Source organism: Schistocerca cancellata, chromosome 8, assembly GCF_023864275.1.
Source record: "Schistocerca cancellata isolate TAMUIC-IGC-003103 chromosome 8, iqSchCanc2.1, whole genome shotgun sequence".
NCBI lineage: Eukaryota > Metazoa > Arthropoda > Insecta > Orthoptera > Acrididae > Schistocerca > Schistocerca cancellata.
Genome location: NC_064633.1, coordinates 492541648 through 492563612, shown reverse-complemented (window position 1 = coordinate 492563612; position 21965 = coordinate 492541648). Strand labels below are relative to the sequence as shown.

The 21965-nt window shown below is 38.7% G+C and overlaps 1 protein-coding gene across 1 annotated transcript in view; it reads left to right on the top strand.

Moving 5' to 3' along the window:
• Window positions 1–21965, top strand: part of LOC126095200 (ras GTPase-activating protein 1) — a 175390-nt gene that overhangs the window by 95698 nt on the left and 57727 nt on the right. The window contains exon 14 of the mRNA XM_049909932.1: window positions 13655–13770. Within this exon, the coding sequence (XP_049765889.1) occupies window positions 13655–13770 (116 nt within the window). The remainder of the gene's footprint in view (window positions 1–13654; window positions 13771–21965) is intronic.

Sequence of the window (21965 nt, the reverse complement as noted above, 5' to 3'; positions counted from 1 at the left end):
ATTTGTAAGCTGCCCTTTTTGAGTATTTTATTCTTTTGTTGTGTTTTGTACTTTTTCATGGCCAAAATACCAGTCTAAAAAACACAAGGAATCATTGCTTTCTGAACACATAGACATAAAAATAAACTACTAATACTTTGAAGATGGAGGTAGGCCACTACTACCAGATAACAATGAATTGAATGCATTAATGTCTCATTTTTGTTGCTAATTTTATGCTGTTGAAAATATCTTCGAATTTGAGGGAATTTTCATTTTTATTTTCATCTTTCTTATGTGATTTGCCTGGTCTGTTAATTGTCTTGTTTTTTCGTCTTTGTGGTGACAACATATTTGTTAGTTCTAAAACCAGTTTTAGCTGTGTATTAAGTGTGAAGTGATATCATATTTGATGGTAGTAATAAAAAGGCTACTACAGATTTGGGAAGTGAATCATATCTTAAGTAGTAATACCTATGTTAATCTAGTTTTCTCAACATTTAAGTTAAGTTGACAAGGGTTTAATCGTTGGGAAACACTTTTAAGTTTTTTTTCTCTCTCTCTCTCCTTAGTTTAAAACATTTGTGCAGCTGTCCATATGCCCTCTTTCTTCAGCACTTTAAAACTTTTTATGCTGGTGTTCTGAGATGCATTCTCCAAGTATATAAGTTATTATTTATTTATTATTTTGAGCTTTTCCTCATTACATAGGCTTATCTCCAACATAATAATTTACTCGAAAATTACTATACAAAGAATAAATGTTTTTTAACTATATTTTCAAAATATTCCTCCAGGTGTTTCAATCTTGTGTGTCCGCTTCCTCTGCGCCCATTCTCTTCGTGTGCTGTTCATTTTGGAGTCAGATGTTCATAAGTCGTCGTCTTCTTCTTCTCCCCTCCAGTTCCCACTCCAGTATCAGTTTTGGTATTCTGGCTTCCTCTATTTGTCGTACATGCCTGTACCACTGTAATTTCTTCCTGTCCATTACGTCATATATTCTCCTTAATATTTCGGTATTCCTTATCTTCTCTTTCCTGGAGAGTCTTGCTGATCTTCTCCAGAAGTCCATCTGCTAGAGCTTGTAATTTTTTTATGTGCTTCAGGTTGTATACATCGAAGAACCCTGGAGATACTAAAAGGTATCAGATAGATTATATAATGGTAAGACGGAGATTTAGGAGCCAGGTTTTAAATTGTAAGACATTTCCAGGGGCAGATGTGGACTCTGACCACAATCTATTGGTTATGAACTGTAGATTAAAACTGAAGAAACTGCAAAAAGGTGGAAATTTAAGGAGATGAGACCTGGATAAACTGAAAGAACCATAGGTTGTACAGAGTTTCAGGGAGAGCATAAGGGAACAATTGACAGGAATGGGGAAGGAAATACAGTAGAAGAAGAATGGGTAACTTTGAGGGATGAAATAGTGAAGGCAGCAGAGGATCAAATAGGTAAAAAGACGAGGGCTAGTAGAAACCCTTGGGTAACAGAATAAATATTGAATTTAATTATTGAAAGGAGAAAATATAAAAATGCAGTAAAGGAATACAAACGTCTCAAAAATGAGATCGACAGGAAGTGCAAAATGTCGAAGCAGGAATGGCTAGAGGACAAATGTAAGGATGTAGAGGCTTATCTCACTAGGGGTAACATAGATACTGCGTATAGGAAAATTAAAGAGACCTTTGGAGAAAGGAGAACCACTTGCTTGAATATCAAGAGCTTTGATGGAAACCCAGTTCTAAGCAAAGAAGGGAAAGCAGGAAGGTGGAAGGAGTATATAGAGGGTCTATACAAGGGTGATGTACTTGAGGACAATATTATGGAAATGGAAGAGGATGTAGATGAAGATGAAATGGGAGATACGATACTGCGTGAAGAGTTTGACGGAGCACTGAAAGACCTGAGTTGAAACAAGGCCCTGGGAGTAGACAGCATTCCATTAGAACTACTGACAGCCTCGGGAGAGCCAGTCCTGACAAAACTGTACCATCTGGTGAGCAGGATGTATGAGATAGGCGAAATACCCTCAGACTTCAAGAAGACTGTAATAATTCCGATCACAAAGACAGCAGGTTTTGACAGATGTGAAACTTAATAAGTCACAGCTGCAAAATACTAACGCGAATTCTTTGGAGACGAATGGAAAAACTGATAGAAGCTGACCTCGGGGAAGATCAGTTTGGATTCCGTAGAAATGTTGGAACACGTGACGCAATACTGACCCTACGACTTATCTTAGAAGAAAGATTAAGGAGAGGCAAACCTACGTTTCTAGCGTTTGTAGACTTAGAGAAAGCTTTTGACAATGTTGAATGGAATACTCTTTCAAATTCTGAAGGTGGCAGGGGTAAAATACAGGGAGCAAAAAGCTATTTACAATTTGTACAGAAACCAGATGGCAGTTATAAGAGTCGAGGGACATGAAAGGGAAGCAGTGGTTGGGAAGGGAGTGAGACAGGATTGTAGCCTGTCCCCAATGTTATTCAATCTTTATACTGAGCAAGCAGTAAAGGAAACAAAAGAAAAGTTCGGAGTAGGAATTAAAATCCATGGAGAAGTAATAAAAACTTTGAGGTTCGCCGATGACATTGTAATTCTGTCAGAGACAGCAAAGGACTTGGAAGAACAGCTGAACGGAATGGAAAGTGTCTTGAAAGGAGGATATAAGATGAACATCAACAAAAGCAAAATGAGGATAATGGAATGTAATCTAATTAAGTCGGGTGATGCTGAGGGAATTAGATTAGGAAATGAGACTACTTAAAGTAGTAAAGGAGTTTTGTTATTTGGGGAGCAAAATAACTGATGATGGTCGAAGTAGAGAGGATATAAAATGTAGACTGGCAATGGCAAGGAAAGCGTTTCTGAAGGAGAAAAATTTGTTAACATCGAGTATAGATTTAAGTGTCAGGAAGTCGTTTCTGAAAGTATTTGTATGGAGTGTAGCCATGTATGGAAGTGAAACGTGGACGATAAATAGTTTGGACAAGAAGAGAATAGAAGCGTTCGAAATGTGGTGCTACAGAAGAATGCTGAAGATTAGATGGGTAGACCACATAACTAATGAGGAGGTATTGAATAGAATTGGGGAGAAGAGTAGCTTGTGGCACAACTTGTCTAGAAGAAGGGATCGGTTGGTAGGACACGTTCTGAGGCATCGAGGTATCACCAATTTAGTATTGGAGGGCAGCGTGGAGGGTAAAAATCGTAGAGGGTGACCAAGAGATCAATACACTAAGCAGATTCAGAAGGATGTAGGCTGCAGTAGGTACTGGGAGATGAAGCAGCTTGCACAGGATAGAGTAGCATGGAGAGCTGCATCAAACCAGTCTCAGGACTGAAGACCCCAACAACAACACAGGTTAATTGTCCAGGTCTCCATCCCATACAGAACCACACTCTCTTATATAGATTTGTGTATTAATTTTTTAGTTCTGCTCATTACATTCGTGCTCCATAAGACTGAGTTAAGCATCCCAATGACCTTCCGTCCGCCACTAATTCTTTTGTTGATTTCTGACCCTGATTTTCCCTCTATTTCTAAAATTGATTCCAAATAACAGAAAGTGTTTATCTTTTTGATTTTCTTTCCATCCTTGTATAGCTCATCTGAATCATTAGTCAAGTACTCTGTTTTTTGGTAATTAATCTTCAAACACCAAGTTTTGTATATTACTGCTACTTGATTGCACATATAGTTAGCATCCTCCCCATCTTGTGGTACGACTACTTGATCATCAGAAAACAATAAATGATGTAGGTAAACTTATTTCTAATCCCATACTATTACATTTACAAAACCATGTTCTAAGGCTAATATCTGTATAGGTTTTAAATAATGATGGTGACATGGGACAGCCCTGTAAAAGGCCTTTGCTTGTTCTAAATTTCTGTGAAAGTTTATTACCAACTTTCACTTGGCAAATGTTTTCTTTATACATCTGTTGTATTATTTTAATCAAGGAATGGTTTATGTTTGCCATATGTAGTGCTCTCTAAAGTAATTTTCTTGGAACAGTATCATACGCTTTTTCTAGATCTATGAAAATTAATCCTATATTTTTTGATTTTCTCCAATGTTTCTCCAAAATCTGCCGTAATGTGAAAATATGGTCTACACGTGATCTCCCAGCCATGAAACCACATTGTTCTTCTTGGGTTCTAAATTTTTTTTCCTGTTTGTTTTTAATTACTTTCACAAAAATTCTCATTAATGTGTTTGTAACACAAATTCCTCGATAGTTTGAACAAATTTTGCGATCCCCTTTCTTAAATATGGTATTAATGTAACCTAGCTTCATCTCGTTGGGTATTGAATGTCCATGTATCATTTTGTTGAAGAGCTGTGTTATCAGTTTCACAATTTTTTCACCACCATATTTCAGACACTCCAGATTGATATTGCCTGGTCCAGGTGATTTACCTTTCTTTCCTGTTCTCAACGCCTGAAGTACTTCACTTTCTAAAGTCTGGATCTCATCATCTTCATGTCCATTTTCTTCCACTGTTCCTTCTTCTAGATTTTCTTCTCTGTCCTCATTTAATAATTTTTGGGAATACTCTTCCCATTCCTGCTGTGTCATCAGTTGGAGATTGGTTTTGCTTTTTGTATCCTGTCGAAGCCCTTTTAATACTGACCATCCTTCTTTTGCTCTCCCAAATTGTAATTTGCTATTAACTTTGGCACATGTTCTTTCTCATGCTTCATTTTTTTCCATCCTTATTTTTTTCATCACTTCATTCTTCTTTTCTTTGTATATTGATCTTGTTTCTTCTGATTTATCATTCAACCACTGAAGGAACACATTTCTTTTTTCTCTAATGAGGACTTCTATTTGCTCTGACCACCACTCTGCTGCACGATTGTGGTTGCTATCTTTTTTACCTAACATCTCTGTTGCTATGGTTTTTACATTAGTTTTTATGTAGTCATATATTTCCTCTGTACTCCCTTCAGATGATTGAACCAGTTTCCTTTCCATCCTGGCCGCAAAGAGTGTTCTGATACTTTCATCTTTTAGGCTGTCAATATTAAAAGGTAAATTTTCATATTTCTCCATCTAGTTCATTTTATTTATGTTACTTGTACCATTCCTTGCATTTTTACATGGCCAAAAAGATTTCATTTTTACTAGATGGTGGTCTGATCCACACTGGGCCCCTCTGTAAGATCTGACATCTACTACCTTGAAACAACTTGTTTGCCTAATGATAATATAATCTATTATACCACGAAGTTCTTTAGTGGTCTTTTGCCAAGTATATTTAAGATTGTCCTTGTGTTTGAAAAGTGTGTTGGTAATTTTTAGATCAAATTGTTCACAAATTGCAATCACTCATTCCCCATTGTCATTATATTCTTCCTCTCCATGTTTTCTTACTATTCTACGGAATTCTCTAATTCTTACTCTTCCATTCGTGTCTCCCATGGTAATCAGTTCCTTTCTTCTTGGGATTTTTTAAATAGTCTCCCTGAGGGTGGCCCAGAATGTATCTTTCTCCTTATCTTTTGTGTCATTTGTGGGTGCATATACGCCAGTAATTACAACTTCCCTAGCAAATAATGTCATTTCAACAGTTATAATACGTTGATTGATGAATGTCCAATTTGTGATTCTTTTTTTTTTCCCATGATTTCTTTATCATAATGGAGACTCCTGCTTTGGCTCTTACTGCTTTTGATACCCAACTCCAGATATGTACTTAAATATCCAGCTCTTCTCCTCCTTGGCCTTTCTTCTTTGTTCCAGAGGGTACGACAACATCCATATTGAACATGTCAAGTTCTGCAGGTAGTAAATATATTTTAGTGGAAATACATCCAATCATCATCCTAACATCAACACAAAATAATACAAAAGTTACACAAATTAAAAGTTGCAGAACAGTCTGACTATTGCATGTGTGGGATCTGGCCCTCAGAAACAAATGGGAATAATGCTTGCAACCAGGAATGCAGCTTAGGTATGGATTAAAGTAATGAATATTTGGGGGGGGGGGGTACTGTTTCAATAGAAACTTTTTACCTAGTTTTGTGTGGATGTGAATTGACACTTGGCCATTACGTCACTCTGAGAACAAAGATCCAGTAAGTTAATGGATAAAATTCACACACCTGGATACCTTTTTGGCAAGAAAGGTCACGTGTATGATTCCAGTTTGTATGTTGTGAGGCACATGGGGACTCCACAAAGACATATACATCTGAAGATTAACCTTCAGAATAATTTAGTTGATATCTTTTTGTTAAAATAATAATACACATGTAAGAGTTGTGTGTGCATTTGATCTCTGATGATAGACACCAAAGGCACAAATAAATTAATATAAAAAAGTATGTTAAATTTTGTACTTATTATAGTAAACATACATCATTCATTTAGTTTCCTATCACAGTTTCATACATATTCTTTAATGGTGACTAGTTTCGAATGAGTCTGTACATTTTTGAACCATTGCGACTGCAAAATAATTCCATTGTAATGCATAAAAAAGACCTTCTTAGTGAAGAGGCATATTATCGGTATTTAGAGCTGACAAATATTTTTCGTATTAATTATAATTTTAACATTTACACTTTCTGGATACAGCTTAATGAACATTTAGAAATTTGTAAACAACGCATAATGCATGAGCATGAAAAGAAACTTTATACGCTTTTTTGTCAGTTTCCTGGTGAAAAATGTCCTCAAAGTACTTTTAAAAAAAGCGGTCGCATATTTTATAAAAGAATTCTAATTAAAACTAACATTACTTTTATACAGAATGAAACAGACTTGCTTAAAAAAGGGCTGAAGTACAATGTCATGGCTAACTTGTCAAACAAAAATGTGATTAAAAAAAAAATTCTTGTCCATCTAAAAATTGGTATTGATTGTAGCAAAATAGATAATTCATGTCAATCTAGAATTGGTTATGATGTAGCTAATATTCTCAGTAAAAATACAGCTTCCCTTCATAATGTTACACATAATGATAGAAAATTAATTAATTCCATTAATAATAAACTTAAAGAAGCAGATGTTCTAATAACTAAGTCTGACAAAGGTTGCTCTATAGTTATTGCCTACAAGTCTGAATATATTTCCAAAACCTTAGATTTTTTAGCGAAAATAGTATTTTGGAACTGAATTAGGATCCGACTCCAAAGCTACAAAAAGAACTCAGGTCAGCCATCAATAACGCAAAATTTGTAATCAAACCTTTTCAGAAGAAAATACTTATTAACATGGACCCTCAGCCCCCAAAACTTTTGTCTCAATTTAAAATCCAAAAACCTAACCATCAGATACAGCTGATATCCAATAGTATGAATAGCGCGTACCATGATTTGGCCAAATTTCTACATGAAACTCTGAAAAAGTCATTCATTTTCGAGAACATCTGTTCCATCCCCAATAGTCATGCCTTAGTCCATAAAATAAAAGATTTAGAATGCAGTTCAGACACCAAGTTGTTTTCATTAGACATCAAACATATGTGTACTAATGTCCCTGTACAGGAAACACTTACAATCATAGAAAAAAAATTATGTCATTACAAAAAAGATTTTTCAGATGAACAAATCACTCATTTCATGAATGTCATCACAGTCGTAGTCAGGTACAACTATTTTGAGTTTAATGAACAATTTTACCAATAATCAGATGGTCTCACTGTGGGAAATCCCTTAGCTGGTATTCTTGCCAATATTTTCATCAAATCTCTAGAAGAAAACTTTTTCAACTATTTTTCAGCTACAGCACTAGGCATTCTCTCCTATTTCAGATACATTGCTGATGATTTAGTCATTTACAAGGGACCTGCTGATGGCATTGACCATATTTTTAATCTCTTCAGTGAACTTCATGAGAAAATATCTTTCACCATTGAACTTGAAAACGAGGCCCGCCAATTAAACTTTCTTGACTTGACGCATGCAATAGAAGAAAATAAAATCTCATTCAATATTTTTCGTAAAGAAACATATACTGATCAGATCGTACCTGCATCTTCTATGCATCCACAATCTCATAAAAACCCTTTCTTTCACTCTGCTATTCACCAAGCTACTTCTATTCCACTTTTGAAAGAAAAATTCAACAATGAAATCAATTTACTCAAAACGATAGCAATTAATAACGAGTATGAACCTGGCATAGTAGACAACATCCTTAAAAAGAAAATTGTTAAGAGTTACTACACTTGACACTTCTATCATTGAATCTAACCCAAAAAAAATATTTTTCTATTCCTTTCTTTGGTCCTATCTCCTATCAGATCCAACACCTTCTTTGTAATAAATACAACTGCAACGTTGCCTTTTCTACCAATCATAATCTGAAAAAAACTTCATAATTTAAAATCGACTCGCTCCCCTTTAGAAAGTTCTGGCATCTATAAGATTTTCTGCGACACCTGCTCTTCTTATTACATAGGACAAACAGAACATGCCTTTACAACCAGGTATAAAGGACACCTTTTGAGAAAAATTGGCATTAGCACCCAAAATTCATCTTTTGCCGACCATCTTCTGGCACACAAAGAAGAAAGGGCATAGATTAGCTATTCTTGAAGAATCGGAGATTTTTAAGAATCTTTCTCGAAATGATAGCCTCATTCTCAATGAGCAGCTGCAGTTGTGTAATAAAAATTTTTTCAACGGTATAAAGCTGTTACTTGACATTTAATTTCAGGCCTCCACATGCAGTTACCGAAATGTTCCCCCCCCCCCCCCCCCCCCCCCCCCCCCCCCCCCCCCGCCACCCCCCATCTAAGTCAACTCATAATTTTTCATTTATTAAATGGTTTGTTGGCTGTATTTCATGTTATATCGTTTTCTACAGGCTGTGTCATTCAGCCCCTTTTTGTATTTTCTATTTTGTATAGTGATGTTTTTATACATTGAACTGTACTACTAAGCTCTGATGTAGACAAAATGTTACATTATCTGTTCCTGTTAAACAAAATATTGCCTTTTGCATCATGTACTGAAGAATGTTCATCATAATATTCATCTGTCTACATTTGAACATTAAGTAGCCAAGATGTACTTGCGGCTACTAGATGGCACTCTCAGTGCACTGCTCACCTGCCCGCAGTTGTTAACGCGGGCACCTCAGTCTGAAGCACGACATATGCAAGCAGTCCATAGTGGCTCGCCTTCCACACATTTTACTTTAAATTGTGACTTAAACTGTTTCGCTTTATACTTATTTTATATGTGACATGTAAGTACTGCTTCTTTTTATACTGTTAATTAGTTTTAAAACTGTATTTCTATCCTTATACATAAGCAAAATGTTACCATGACTGCTGTTTTCATATAAAACTTTGCCTGTGAGTTCAAGTACTAAATACTGTTCATTTTAACATTCAACTGTCTATATTTTAAATGTTAAGTAGCCTACTTATATTTACGGCTACCAGATGGCACTCTTGGTGTCATGTTCAACTGCCCACACTTGTTAACGCGGGCTCCTCAGTCTGTTGCTATCTGTGGCTTTACAGATATTAGCAGCCCATAGTGACTTGCCTTCAATCATTCTGTTTTTTAAAAAAAATGTGACTAAAGCCCTTCTGGCCTGTTATTTATTTTATATGTAACATGTAAGTACTGTCTCTGTCTTGTATTGTTTGTCAGTTCTTACAGTTTTATATAAAATTTTTCTTTTCACATAAATTTGTAATTATGTTAAAGGCCACTTTAAACATTTAAATTCTGATGAAGGCACTCTTAGAAGTGTTGACACATGGTTAATAAGACTAAAAACTGTGACCGAGGTCTTATTTGTTTCAACTTTAATTCATAAGAGTTTTGTTATACTGGAATTATTTTCCATTCAGTTGACAAAGATGCAGGTAGTGGTTGATTCGAAAATAAATAGACTTGTTCAAATCTAGTCACCAATAAGGAATATGTATGCAGCTGTGACTGGAATTTAAATAAATAATGAAACATAGTTGCTGGTCCTTTATGCCAATGCAGTGTTCAAATACGAAAATATCTGTAAGTTCATAATGATACAGTTTTGGAAAACCAGTATTGTCAATATGGCTAATGGTTACACCAGTTGCAGTTGACTTGCTCTCCATTACTGTCAGTTACATTTCTCAAAAAATCACGTACAACTATACAGAATTAACAATTATTATAATAGTCCATGTAGAAATGTCTGTTCAAATAACCAACTAAAATAAATTCAAAGGGATTGAAGTAATAAATCAGAAGTCTCTTGACTGGGTGTTAACATTATAGACTGAATGTCCTAATAACCATTGCCTCACTGAAATACACTGATCAGCCAGAACATTGACCACCAACCTACTATTGATATAAACTCGTCCAGATGATAGCAGTGTCACCTGGCAAGGAATGACTGCTAGTCAGACACATGCATGGTGCATGAGCGTGTAGATTGAGGAAGGGATGCAATCTGTCTGAGTTTGACCGAGGGTAGATTATGATGGCCTGAAGGCTCGGCACAAGCAGTTTTCAGATTATACAACTTGTTAGGTTTTGGTTTAACCAAGGTGAAACCATGTTGAATCATTGTGGGGTTGGGCAGGCACCCCTAATTACAGACGTCGGATGTCATAGGCTGGGCAGACTGGTAAAACAGAACAAGCAGTGAATTGTGGCAGAACTAACATATGACTTCAATGCTGGGCAGAGTAAAAGTGTGTCAGAAAACACAGTGCACTGAATGCTCCTAATGATGGGCCTCCACAGCCAACATTGGTAGCTATGACTGAAATGGGTATGTAACCATCGGTGCTGGACAGTGGCGCAGTGGCAGTGTGTTGCTTGGTCTGATGAATCCCGATACGTTTTCCGTCATGCCTATGGGAGGGCGCAAATCCATTGTCTTCCAGGGGAACAGCTACTTGATATTTGTACTGTGGAATGGAGACAGGCAGACAGCAACTTCACTACGCTCTGGGGAACATTCACGTGGGTATCCATAGGTCCAGTGGAGCTCATGCAAGGCACCATGGTGGCTAAGGAGTAACGTACACTGGTTGCAGACCATGTACACCCTTTCGTGAGTCATGTTTCCCCATGGTAGTGGCATTTTTCAGCTAGATGTTGAGTTGTGTCACAAGGCCAGGACTGTGAGGAATACTGTGGTGAATTCCAATTGATGTGCTGGCTCGCCAGATCTGAACCGTATTGAACAGATCTGGGATGTCATTTAATGTGGCATCAGAGCGAATCGGCTTGCTCCCCAGAATTTACGGGAATTAGGTGACTTGTGTGTGCAGATGTGGTGCCAACTCCCTCCAGACCTACCAAAGCCTCATTGCTTCGATACCACAATGCTTTGCCACTGTTATCCATGCCAAACATGGATGTATCGACTATTAGGCAGGGGATCATAATTTTCTGGTTGATCAGTGTTATTCCTTCCTGCTAATTTAAAGGGGTCAGACAACTCACAAAATCGTAAAATCTGTGATATGCCTTGCAAACTAGTTGGTACACTAACAAGCATAAATGAGGCAACTTCACTTTCTCAAAACGGCTGGAAGGTGGTATACAATGGCCAAGAGTTGGGTTTTACCTATAACAGCTTCCTGTCATGTGCTCCTTCTCCCACTGGTGCATACTTTTTGCCAGAACAGTGATGTCACTAATTGCGGGGACACCAACACGTCATTACAGTGGTGTACTTATTATAAGTGTTGTGAGCTGCAGCATGTTTCATTTTGTTTATCTGAATTCCTGCCTGGATTTTTACCCAGAATCTAGAGAGGATTTTCTTGGTTCAGATACTTGGGTTTAATAACTTTAAGGGCACTTAAAGAGTTGGAGCATTCAAATCCGGGCAACACGGGCCCTAGTATTACTAGGCCCGTGTTGCTCAAAATCTCGCTTCCGGTGGCTTGCGCAATGCTCCGATAAGGCGCGCGACTTCCGGCGCGGTGACGCCGGCTGCAGCTGTGCCGCAGTGCGGAGCGTCATTCGCTCTGCGAACGTCGAGGAGCACGGACGCATCGCTCTGGGTCTCGCTGGGCGTTGGCTTGCTACGTTCACTTGTGTTAACGTGCCACAGCAATGCCTCGGCGACGTGCATGGCGACGTCGCTTGCGGCACAGCGTTCCTGTGTATCGTGCATTGAAGGCAATTGATATTGACTTGGCTGGACAGTTCAATAAACAACAACTTACTGGAGGTCCAAATGTGTTTCGAGGACTCCACCTGAACTTCACATGTGATGTACAAGCTCTGTTTGGAGGTAGTACGTGGCTTACACTAGCTGTAGTGTGGGGCAATCACTGTGACTACGGTGGCCTTGAAGCATTTCCAGATGCTAATATTTTAGCCTGGAAAACATGGAGTATAGCAGAGACAACAGGACTTTTAGCTAAGGTTCCATATGGTACACTTGTTCCCAGAATGCCATTTGTATTGACTACCAGAAGAAAGAAGAAATTGAATGCTGACGAGTACCTGTTTATATGGGCTGAAGTTGGCAATGGAAATTGTAAAATAAAAATAAATGGTGAGCAGAGAAAACCTCATCTGCACCTGTCTCTTCAAAATCACATGCATTCTCCATCAACGGTGGTGAATATGTTTGGCAATCACAATTTGAAAACATTTTCAGGAAATACAGTAGACTGACAAGGGAGACCCCCTACTTTGCCCAGTCTGGTCTCCAAAATTATAGTAAACATAAACTTATAAAAACATGCAATAAAATCTTCTTGGTTTTTAGGCACATCAATTCACAGTGACGTTTTGGAAAGAATTCCCTATCTTTTAGTCATCTGGTGAAGTGCTGGAGTTCAGTAGACTATCTCCTTATATAGTCATGGCTCCAGCTGCCATTTAAATTACCACAATGGCCATTCCACAAGAATTAAACTGCCCCACAGTTGTGATTTATGTGGTTGGTAGCTCGTGCTTGCTATCCATTACTGCCCCACAAAATGCTACATGTCACTCCCATCTTACTGCTTCCAACACAGTTTGAGTAGCTGTACTGAAAACAAAACCTTTATCATGGTACTCATGAATCCTACAAAATTTGTAAAATTATAAAAGTATGAAACAGAAAATAGGAAAAAAACAGTAGCTAAAAGAAATACCATTGTGGAGATGCCGAGTCGCAGACAGGCACAACAAAAAGACTGCCACAAACAAAGCTTTTGGCCAGTAAGGCCTTCATCAACGACAGAAACACACACACACACACACACACACACACACACACACACACACACACACAGCTGTAGGACTGAGACTGCAGTTGTGTGCGTGCGTGCGGGCATATGTGCGCGCTCGTTTTTGTTGTGTGCAGCATCTCTGCTATATGCTTAGTAGCAACTTTCCTCTTCATAATATTGTTACATTCCATCCTGGATTTTCCATTGTTTGAAACATACCATTGTGATATACCACACACACATTTGGAAATGAATCTCAGTTTGCCAGAAATATCTGTAGGAAAAACGAAACTGAGGGAGAAAGGAAGGGGAGGCTGAAAGCAGATCACTGGTTTTTAGACGTGACTTGGAGCAATAGTTTTCAACACCTGAAGAAAATCGGTTACAGAAGTGTTTTGGAGAGGTTGAAAGTAAATAATAATCACCCCCTGAGATGGTGCTGAAGTAAGCGCTTAAAATAAACAATTTTTTTCTTTTTTTACTTGCATGCAACTTAATATAGTCTTTCTTCAACAGTTGAATCCAACAAAGATGGAATCGCCCGATGATGCTTGTGCCAATGCTGAGTTTCTGCTTCAAGTTCTTGATGAAGTTACTCATTCCATCTTTATGTCTGCCGATGCTTGCCCAAAGTAAGTTAATACCAGTGAAACTGGTGACTTCATCAACTGCTGTAATCTATTTTTCTTAGCAATGAATTGGGTATTCCCTCTCATGTTGAGAATCTTTGCAACCATGTTGCTGAAATCAGTAGTTAACATTGTATTCCACTAGTTTAATTTTTTAAATGTCATGTAATATGACTTCCAGGTTTTGAGATAGCACATATTTTATTATAGTTATAAATATTAGTTCCATATTTATTATTAAAGCACTCACATAGAAAGGAAATTTACTGAGGATACCTTGTGGAAAAAGATATTGCTGGGTGAGACAAGTAGCAAATCAACTGGAAAAAAGACAGTAGTGGATTGGCTGTATGTCGCTAGTTCAATCCAGACCACACCTGGCTGTAACTTGTGCACAGAAATATTGCACCAGATCTAACTTCCCTATCTTAAACTGTGGTGCCACTACAGTTAAGATACCATCTGGGCTTTCAGACAGGGATTGTCATTGGTTTCCATGAATTTTTTCAAATGTAATTTGGGGTGTTTACTTTTAGTGACACCATTAACAAGTTTCTTGCACCTTGTCATACAGCGTTTGTACTCCTTCTGTAAAAACAAAATCACTGTGGGCCATAAACCCTACTCTTCCCTCAGTTCTTACCCCAACAGAGTGAATCTCAGGCACATATTGAACAGAATGCTCTGGACTTATCCACATCTGTATTTACAACCTCAGGCCAATTTACAGTGTGTTGAAGAGGTTACAGTATACTGTCCTCTGTTGACTTGCAAATGGAGGATGGGAAGAGCAGCTGTCAGTAAGCCTTCATATTAGCTTCAATTCCTCTTATTTTCTCCTCGTGTCATTATGTAAGAGAAAATAATATATTGCTCAACTCTTCTTAGGACACACATTCTTGACGTTAAAACTTTGTGATGCAAAATATTAATCTTGCATAATAATGAAAACACTCAATTTTTGACACAATAATGTAATTGTATACTTAAAATATCTACTCGCCAAGCAGCGGCAGAACAAACACAGAAAAGAAGGTTATAATTAGACAAGCTTTCAGAGCCAGTGGCTCCTCTTTCAAGCAGAAGGTATAAAGGGGAAGGGAGAGGAGCAAAGGAAAAGGCCTGGAGAGGTCTAGGAAAAGGGGTAGATTTTAGGAAACTTGCCCAGAACCGCAGGTCAATGGGAGGCTTACCAGACGGGATGAGAAGGAAAGACTGATTGTTGGGGACTGCACTGGATGAAATGTGAAAACCTTAGAGCTTAAAGGTTGAAGACAGGGTAATATGCAAGACAGAGATTATGGCTTAAACATCATGCACGAGATAATAAGGGTGAAAAGCTAAATTCATTGTACTTAACAAGGTGGAGGGGAAGGTGGAAAATAGACAGGTAAGAAAATGTAACATGTAGAAAACTAAAAGTGAGTGATGAAATGAGTAGTTACTGAAAAGAAATGCTGAGACAGAAGAAATTAACATAAATTTAGGCCAGGTGGGTGGTAAGAACCAAGGATATTTTGTAGCGCTAGTTCCCACTGGAAAGTCCTGAAAAATGGGTGTCTGGGGAAGAATCCAGGCACTGAGGTCATGATTGTCATGTTATAGAGCATGCTCTACAACAGAATATTGCGTGTTACTGGTATACACCCTCTGCCTATGCCCATTCATCTTAACTGATTCTTTGATGCTGGTCATTCCGATGTAAAAGGCTGAACAGTATCTACATAACAGCTGGTATATGACGTGTCAATTCACAGGTGGCTCTCCCTGTGATAGTATATGTTTTGCAAGTTACAGGGCTGGTATAGGTGGTGGTAGTTGGATGCACAGCACAAGTCTCGCAACAGGGACGATTACAAGGGAAGGAGCCATAGGGTAGTGAGCTGGGTGCAGAAGGAGCATAGGGTCTGACAAGAATATTGTGGAAATTGAGAGGGCAACGGAAAGCTATTCTAGGTCTATTGGGGAAAATTTCAGACAGAATGGATCTCATTTCAGGCCATGATGTTTGGAAGTCATGTCCTTGTCGAAGTAGCTGATTAATACATTCCAGACCAGGATAATACCTAGTTGACCGGTGGTGTGATCTGTTGTTGTTTTTAGGAGGAATCAGCAGTACCAGGATTGGGTGTGATGGCACAGGAAATCTGCTTTTGAACTAGGCTGGTGGAGTAATTATGTCCAGTGATGGCTGAGTTGAGAATGGTGGTGTATTGCTGTAAAGAGTCTGCATCCGAACAAATATGTTTGCCTCAGATGCCAAAGCTGTATGGGAGGGGATGTTTGACATGGAAAAGATGGCAAATGCCAGAATATAAGTACTGTTGTTTGTTAGTAGGTTTAATGTGGACAGAAGTGTGTGGCTGGCCTTCGGTGAGGACGAGATCAACGTCAAGGAAAGCGACACAGGATTCGGAATAGGACCATGTGAAATTTAATTGGGAAAAGGTATTCTGAGATCCCAGGAATTTTAACAGGTCAGCCTCACCATGAGTCCATATGGTAAAGATTTCATCAATGTATCTAAACCAAACCAGGGGCTGAAGACTTACAGATCACTGTAAGCCCCCTCCAAGTGACTCATGATAAGGTTGGCGTAGGAAGGAGCCATCTTGGTTCCCATGGCAATACCCCTGATCAGTTAGTATGTCTGCCCTCAAAGGTGAAGTAGTTGTTAGTAAGTATAAAGTTGATTAAGGTGAGAAGAAAGAGGTCATAATTTTGGAATCATGTGGGCAGACTGAGGAAATGTTCAGCAGCAGACAGACAATGCATGTGACGGATGTCATCAATGATGGCAAACAAGGTGTGTGGTGGGAGTGGGACGGACATGGATTTTAGACAATCTAGGAAATTATTGGTATCTTTGCTACAGGAGGGAAGCCAGCAACTATAGGACAGCCAGGATGACTGGGTTTGTGGACCTTAGCAAGAAGGTGGGGTGACAAGTTCTATGGATTGAGGTGTTAGTCCTTATGAGGGGCCTGATGTTTTAAGGAGGGACTGCAGGTCAGTTTGAATCACAGGGATGGGATATTGATGGCAGACACTGTATGTAGAGGTGTCAGACAGCTGGCACAGACCATTCACTAACATGCTCCTTTTGATCAAGTACCACAGTGGTAGACTCTTTGTATGCTAGGAGCGTCATCAGCTTTTAGGGAACATAGAGCCTGGAGTTCTGAAGAGGACACGTGAGGGTCATGTTGTGGGGACCTGAGGAAGGGTTGTGAAGCAATGCTGGAGTGAGAAATTCTTGGAAGGCTTATAAGGGATGATTTTAATGTAGTGGTGGTGGATCAAGCTGGGATTATGGTGGGAACTGTTCAAGACAGGGGTCAATGTCAGGTTTGCTGTTTGAAAGGTTTCGGGATTGGGTTGTAAACTGATATTTCCAGTTGACATAATGTGTGAAGGAAAGTAGGTTCTTCACCAAAGCAGCATGATCAAATGTAGGTTTAGGGCTGAAAGTGAGACCCTTAGATAGTACAGATAATTCAGGAGGGGAGAGTACTTTAGACAAGAGGTTGATTAGACTGTAATGTTGTGACTGGTTCTTGTGATTATGAGTTATTCTTGGTCTGGGAGGCAGTGGTGAAGGCTGTGGGGTGTTAAGAAGGTTGTCCAAGTCCAATTTGTAGGAGAGGAGTGGTGGTTAATGGTGTGGCTGTTTAGGGAGCTGCAGAGAGGTAAGAAAGGAAAGACCACTGTTCAGGTAGTGTAAGAGAAGATGGAATTATTTTTGGAGGTGAAGTCTAGCATGTTGTTGCAGTTTGAAGTTTGCTTGGTAGATGATGCCATCCAAGGAAACATGAGGGGCAGATAACTGCAGGATTTTATAGAAGGATAGAAGTATGGTGGAGTGGAAATTAGCTGATGAGGCATATAGGTCACAGATAGCCTGGTAAGCACAAGAGATTGCTGTATTTGAAACTATATCTCCCTTATTTGATCAGCAGCAAAGGTACTAACCATTTCCTAGATTGTCTGAAATCTGTACCCGTCCTTCTCCCACCACACACCTTGCTTGTCATTATTGATGCCACCGGCCTCTATACCATCATCTCCCATGTAAATGGTCTGTCTGCTGTTGAACATTTCCTCAGTCAGTGCCCATCTGATTCCAAACTCACCTTAATCAAATTTATGCTTACCAACTACTACATCTTTGAGGGGCAGACATACTAATAGCTCCGAGGTACGGTCATGGGGATCAGGATGGCTCCTTCCTATACCAACCTTTTCATGGGATCCATAATTCTTCGGCCCCTGGTTTGGTTTACATACATTGATGACATATTTATCATATGGACTCGTGGTAAGGTTGACCTGTTAAATTTCTGGAATCTCTGAATACCTTCTAACACTTAAATTTCACATGGTCCTATTCCAAATCCCATGCCGCTTTCCTTGACGTTGATCTCATCCTCACCAAAGACCAGCTACACACTTCTGTCCACATTAAACCTACTAACAAACAACAGTACTTACATTTTTGACAGTTGCCATCCTTTCCATGTCAAATGTTTCATCCCATGCGTCCTTGGAATTTGAGGCAAACGTATTCATTTGCATGCAGACTCTTTACAGCAATACATCACTATTCTCACCTCAGCCATCACTGGATGTAATTACACCACCAGCCTAGTTCGAAAAACATTTCCTGGGCCATCACATCCAATCCTGATACTGCTGATCCATCCAAAAACAATTTCGAAGCACACCACTGGTCACTTGTAACATGCCGGGCTGTATCCTCACCTGAGGCACCACATGTAATGTGCCGGGACATGTGTTTGTATTAGTGCCTCTTACTAGTTCACGTCACAATCGGATGTACCGGTATTGAAACATTTCCTCACCCAGTAGATAGTGCGCAGTGTCCTCGACCTACCTTGCTTTTCTTATTCAATATTGTCTTCCCGGTAGCTGCGTCTGTCTCACCTAAATCACACTGAAATTAAGAAGCCAGGATCCTAGGTGAAGTTTTCCAAATTCAAAAGTCAAGATCGTATTCATTGTTGAACATTTATGTCAACCACAGTACGATTTATTTGTTATTACTCGCACACACAATATTCATGTGACCAGGCCTCTTACACTTGATTGTCACATTAGGTAGGTCAAAAAATTCCAGTATTTAACAATGTTCACAATTACACTTTTTTGGTACGACCAGAAAAATTAACTGACTTGTGCACTTTTGCTCCAAGAGAATCTGACCGAGAACTAACTTATGCATCCGCCGTGGGAATTCCCGACTTATAACCACGGCAGCCCTTTTGAACAATAATTTTTACATATTCAAATTTACTTAATTCATAATTAATGCACTTACAAAGTTGAGACTGGAGTTATTTTACGTAGAAAAATAAAGATAGCAAAAGTATCGAAACAGATCTCGGAATTATTTGGTAGTTTGGTCACAATTAGATCTCGGAATTATTTGGTAGTTTGGTCACAATTGGCACTGAAAGTCATACAGGCTACAGATTTTAAGTCTTAATATCTATTTAACTAACATACTTTAGGTTAATTTAAACACTTTGCTGGAATCAGTAAAATTTAGGCTTTCTTTTGGATGCAGTCTTATAGCTGAATTTGATCTATTAGCTCACTCGAATTTCACTTAATATGTATTGCACAATATACGTCATTGTCCATAACTGTTAATAGTATGCATTTCCAATAAAATTGATTAGCTCATTACTTTCAGAATAGATATTAGAATGTACTGAAATAATAGATTTTACTAGGGGAATTTTATTTAAACTATTTCTGAATTCTGTACTATGAGGCTGAAGGCCACAGAATCTGTAGTCGGAATCTGAAAAGTTCATTGCTTAACTAAGTCACTGAAGGAGTGTAAAACCAAAACAGGATAGCGGTGGGCAACCCTGCTTCATTCCACACTCACTACTATCCTAGTCTGCAATGTATTAATCAGTTAATCAGCTACTTAGACAAGGCCATGACTTTCTAAAATCATCCCCTGAAATGCTATTCATTCTGTCTGAGATGTTCCCCACCACACCTAGAATAGCTCTCAGTCGCCCTCCCAACCTCCACAATATTCTTGTCAGACCCTATGCTCCTTCTGGACCCAGCTCCCTACCCTACAGCTCCTTGCCCTGTGATCGTCACTGCTGCAAGACTTGCCCTGTGCATCCAACTACCACCAACTATACCAGCCCTGTAAATGGCAAAACATGTACTATCACAGGGAGAGCCATCTGTGAAACGACACACCATATACCATCTTTTATGTAAATACTGTTCGGCCTTTTACATCGGCATGACTAGCACCAAATTATCAGTTACGATGAATGGGCATAGGCAGAGGGTGTATATTGGCAACACATAATATCTTGTTGCAGAGCATGCTCTACAACATGACAATTGTGCCCTCGGTACCTGTCTCACCACACACCCCATCTGGATTTTTCCCTCAGACACCAATTTCTCAGAACTGCGCGGGTGGGAACTAGTGCTACAACACGTCCTTGGTTCTTGTCAACCATCTGGCATAAATTTATGTTAATTTCTTCTGTCTCAGCATTTCTTTTCAGTAACTATTCCTTTCATCACTCCCTTTTAGTTTTCTACATCTTTCATTTTCTTACCTGTCTATTTTCTGTCGCCCTCCTCCCACCTCTGTTATGTACAGTGCACTTAGCTTTTCGCTCTTACTAACTCATGCATGATGTTTAAGCAGTAATCTCTGTCTTGCGTATTACCCTGCCTTCCACCTTTAAGCTATCAGGTTTTCAAATTTTGTCCAGTGCAGTCTTCAAAAAATCAGTCTTTCCTTCTCATCCCGTCTGATAAGTATCCCCTGACTGGCAGTTCTGTGCGACTTTCTCAAAATCTATCTCTATTCCTAGACTTCTCCAGTACTTTTCTTTCACCCCTCTTCTTTCTCCTTCAATCCTTCTGCCTGAAGAAGGAGCCACTGGCTCCAAAAGCTTGCCTAATTATAACCTTCTTTCTTGTGTGTGTTCTGCCACCACATGGTAAGTAGGTTTTTATCGATCCAATAAAGTATCCTTGTAGCATCTGCACTGGAATCGGATGAGCTGTTTCATCACACTCTCACATTTTCTTAACAAATGGATGATGAAATAAGCTCATCTTCTTTGGATTTTCTCCAACTCTTCAATTAAATATACCTTGCAAGTGTCCCAAACAGATGAACAATACTCTAGAATCAGTTAAACAAGAGTTTTGTAAGCTGTAAACTTTGTGGAAGAATTATGTTTCCTTTTTTTATAGATAATTGCAAATTCTGCTCTTTTTCGCAGAAGCCAAGATACTTTGTCTTAATGTGTTACAAATTTCTCCAGTATTGTACGTAAGTGGTCTGCATAATGAACTGTGGGCTCAGATTGATGTATCTCAACAGGTATTGTGTAAAAAATACATATACAGACTGATTCATCACCATAGAATATAACCATTCGTACCACACCTTGTGATTGATTCGATGAAATAGTAAATTTTATAAGTAATTTGGTTGTAGCATTCATGTGATGGTGTAATCATTTATTTATTCTGTGTTGTATATGTTTCACACTGTTGTGGATCCTTTCAAAACTTTCCCTCGAGAATTTATTTACTGTTTTTATTCTGTTCCCTGTGTTTTGCTGTGTCTGAGTGAATTGTATTTACTTGTTATCCATAGTAGATTTGAACCTGCTTTCCCTTTCACTTCAATAGTATTTATTTTCATGTTCCATTATTGTATAAACCATAGAGTATTAGTTCGATTAACTATCTCACTTGCAGACAGGACTCTAGCCAAACAGCTTTGTACTATTACGTTTGAACCACATCACATATTTGGAATTCCTTTTCTGATAAGGACAAAATTAAAGAATTCATGATGATGTAATCAGTCTTGTTGTTTATGATATCCTACAGTGAGCAAGAGACAGTTAACATAAGCTGTGGCAAGATACAGTAAGATTGGCGCTCAAAATGCCTTATGGTACTTTCTCATAGTCACTGTAAATTAAGACAGTATCCCCTGACTGGCAGTTCTGTGCGACTTTCTCAAAATCTATCTCTATTCCTAGACTTCTCCAGTCCTTTTCCTTCACCCCTCTTCTTTCTCCTTCAATCCTTCTGCCTGAAGAAGGAGCCACTGGCTGAGAGTAATTCGGCGAGTATCTGGATTTTTGTTTCACTTATTCATAGGT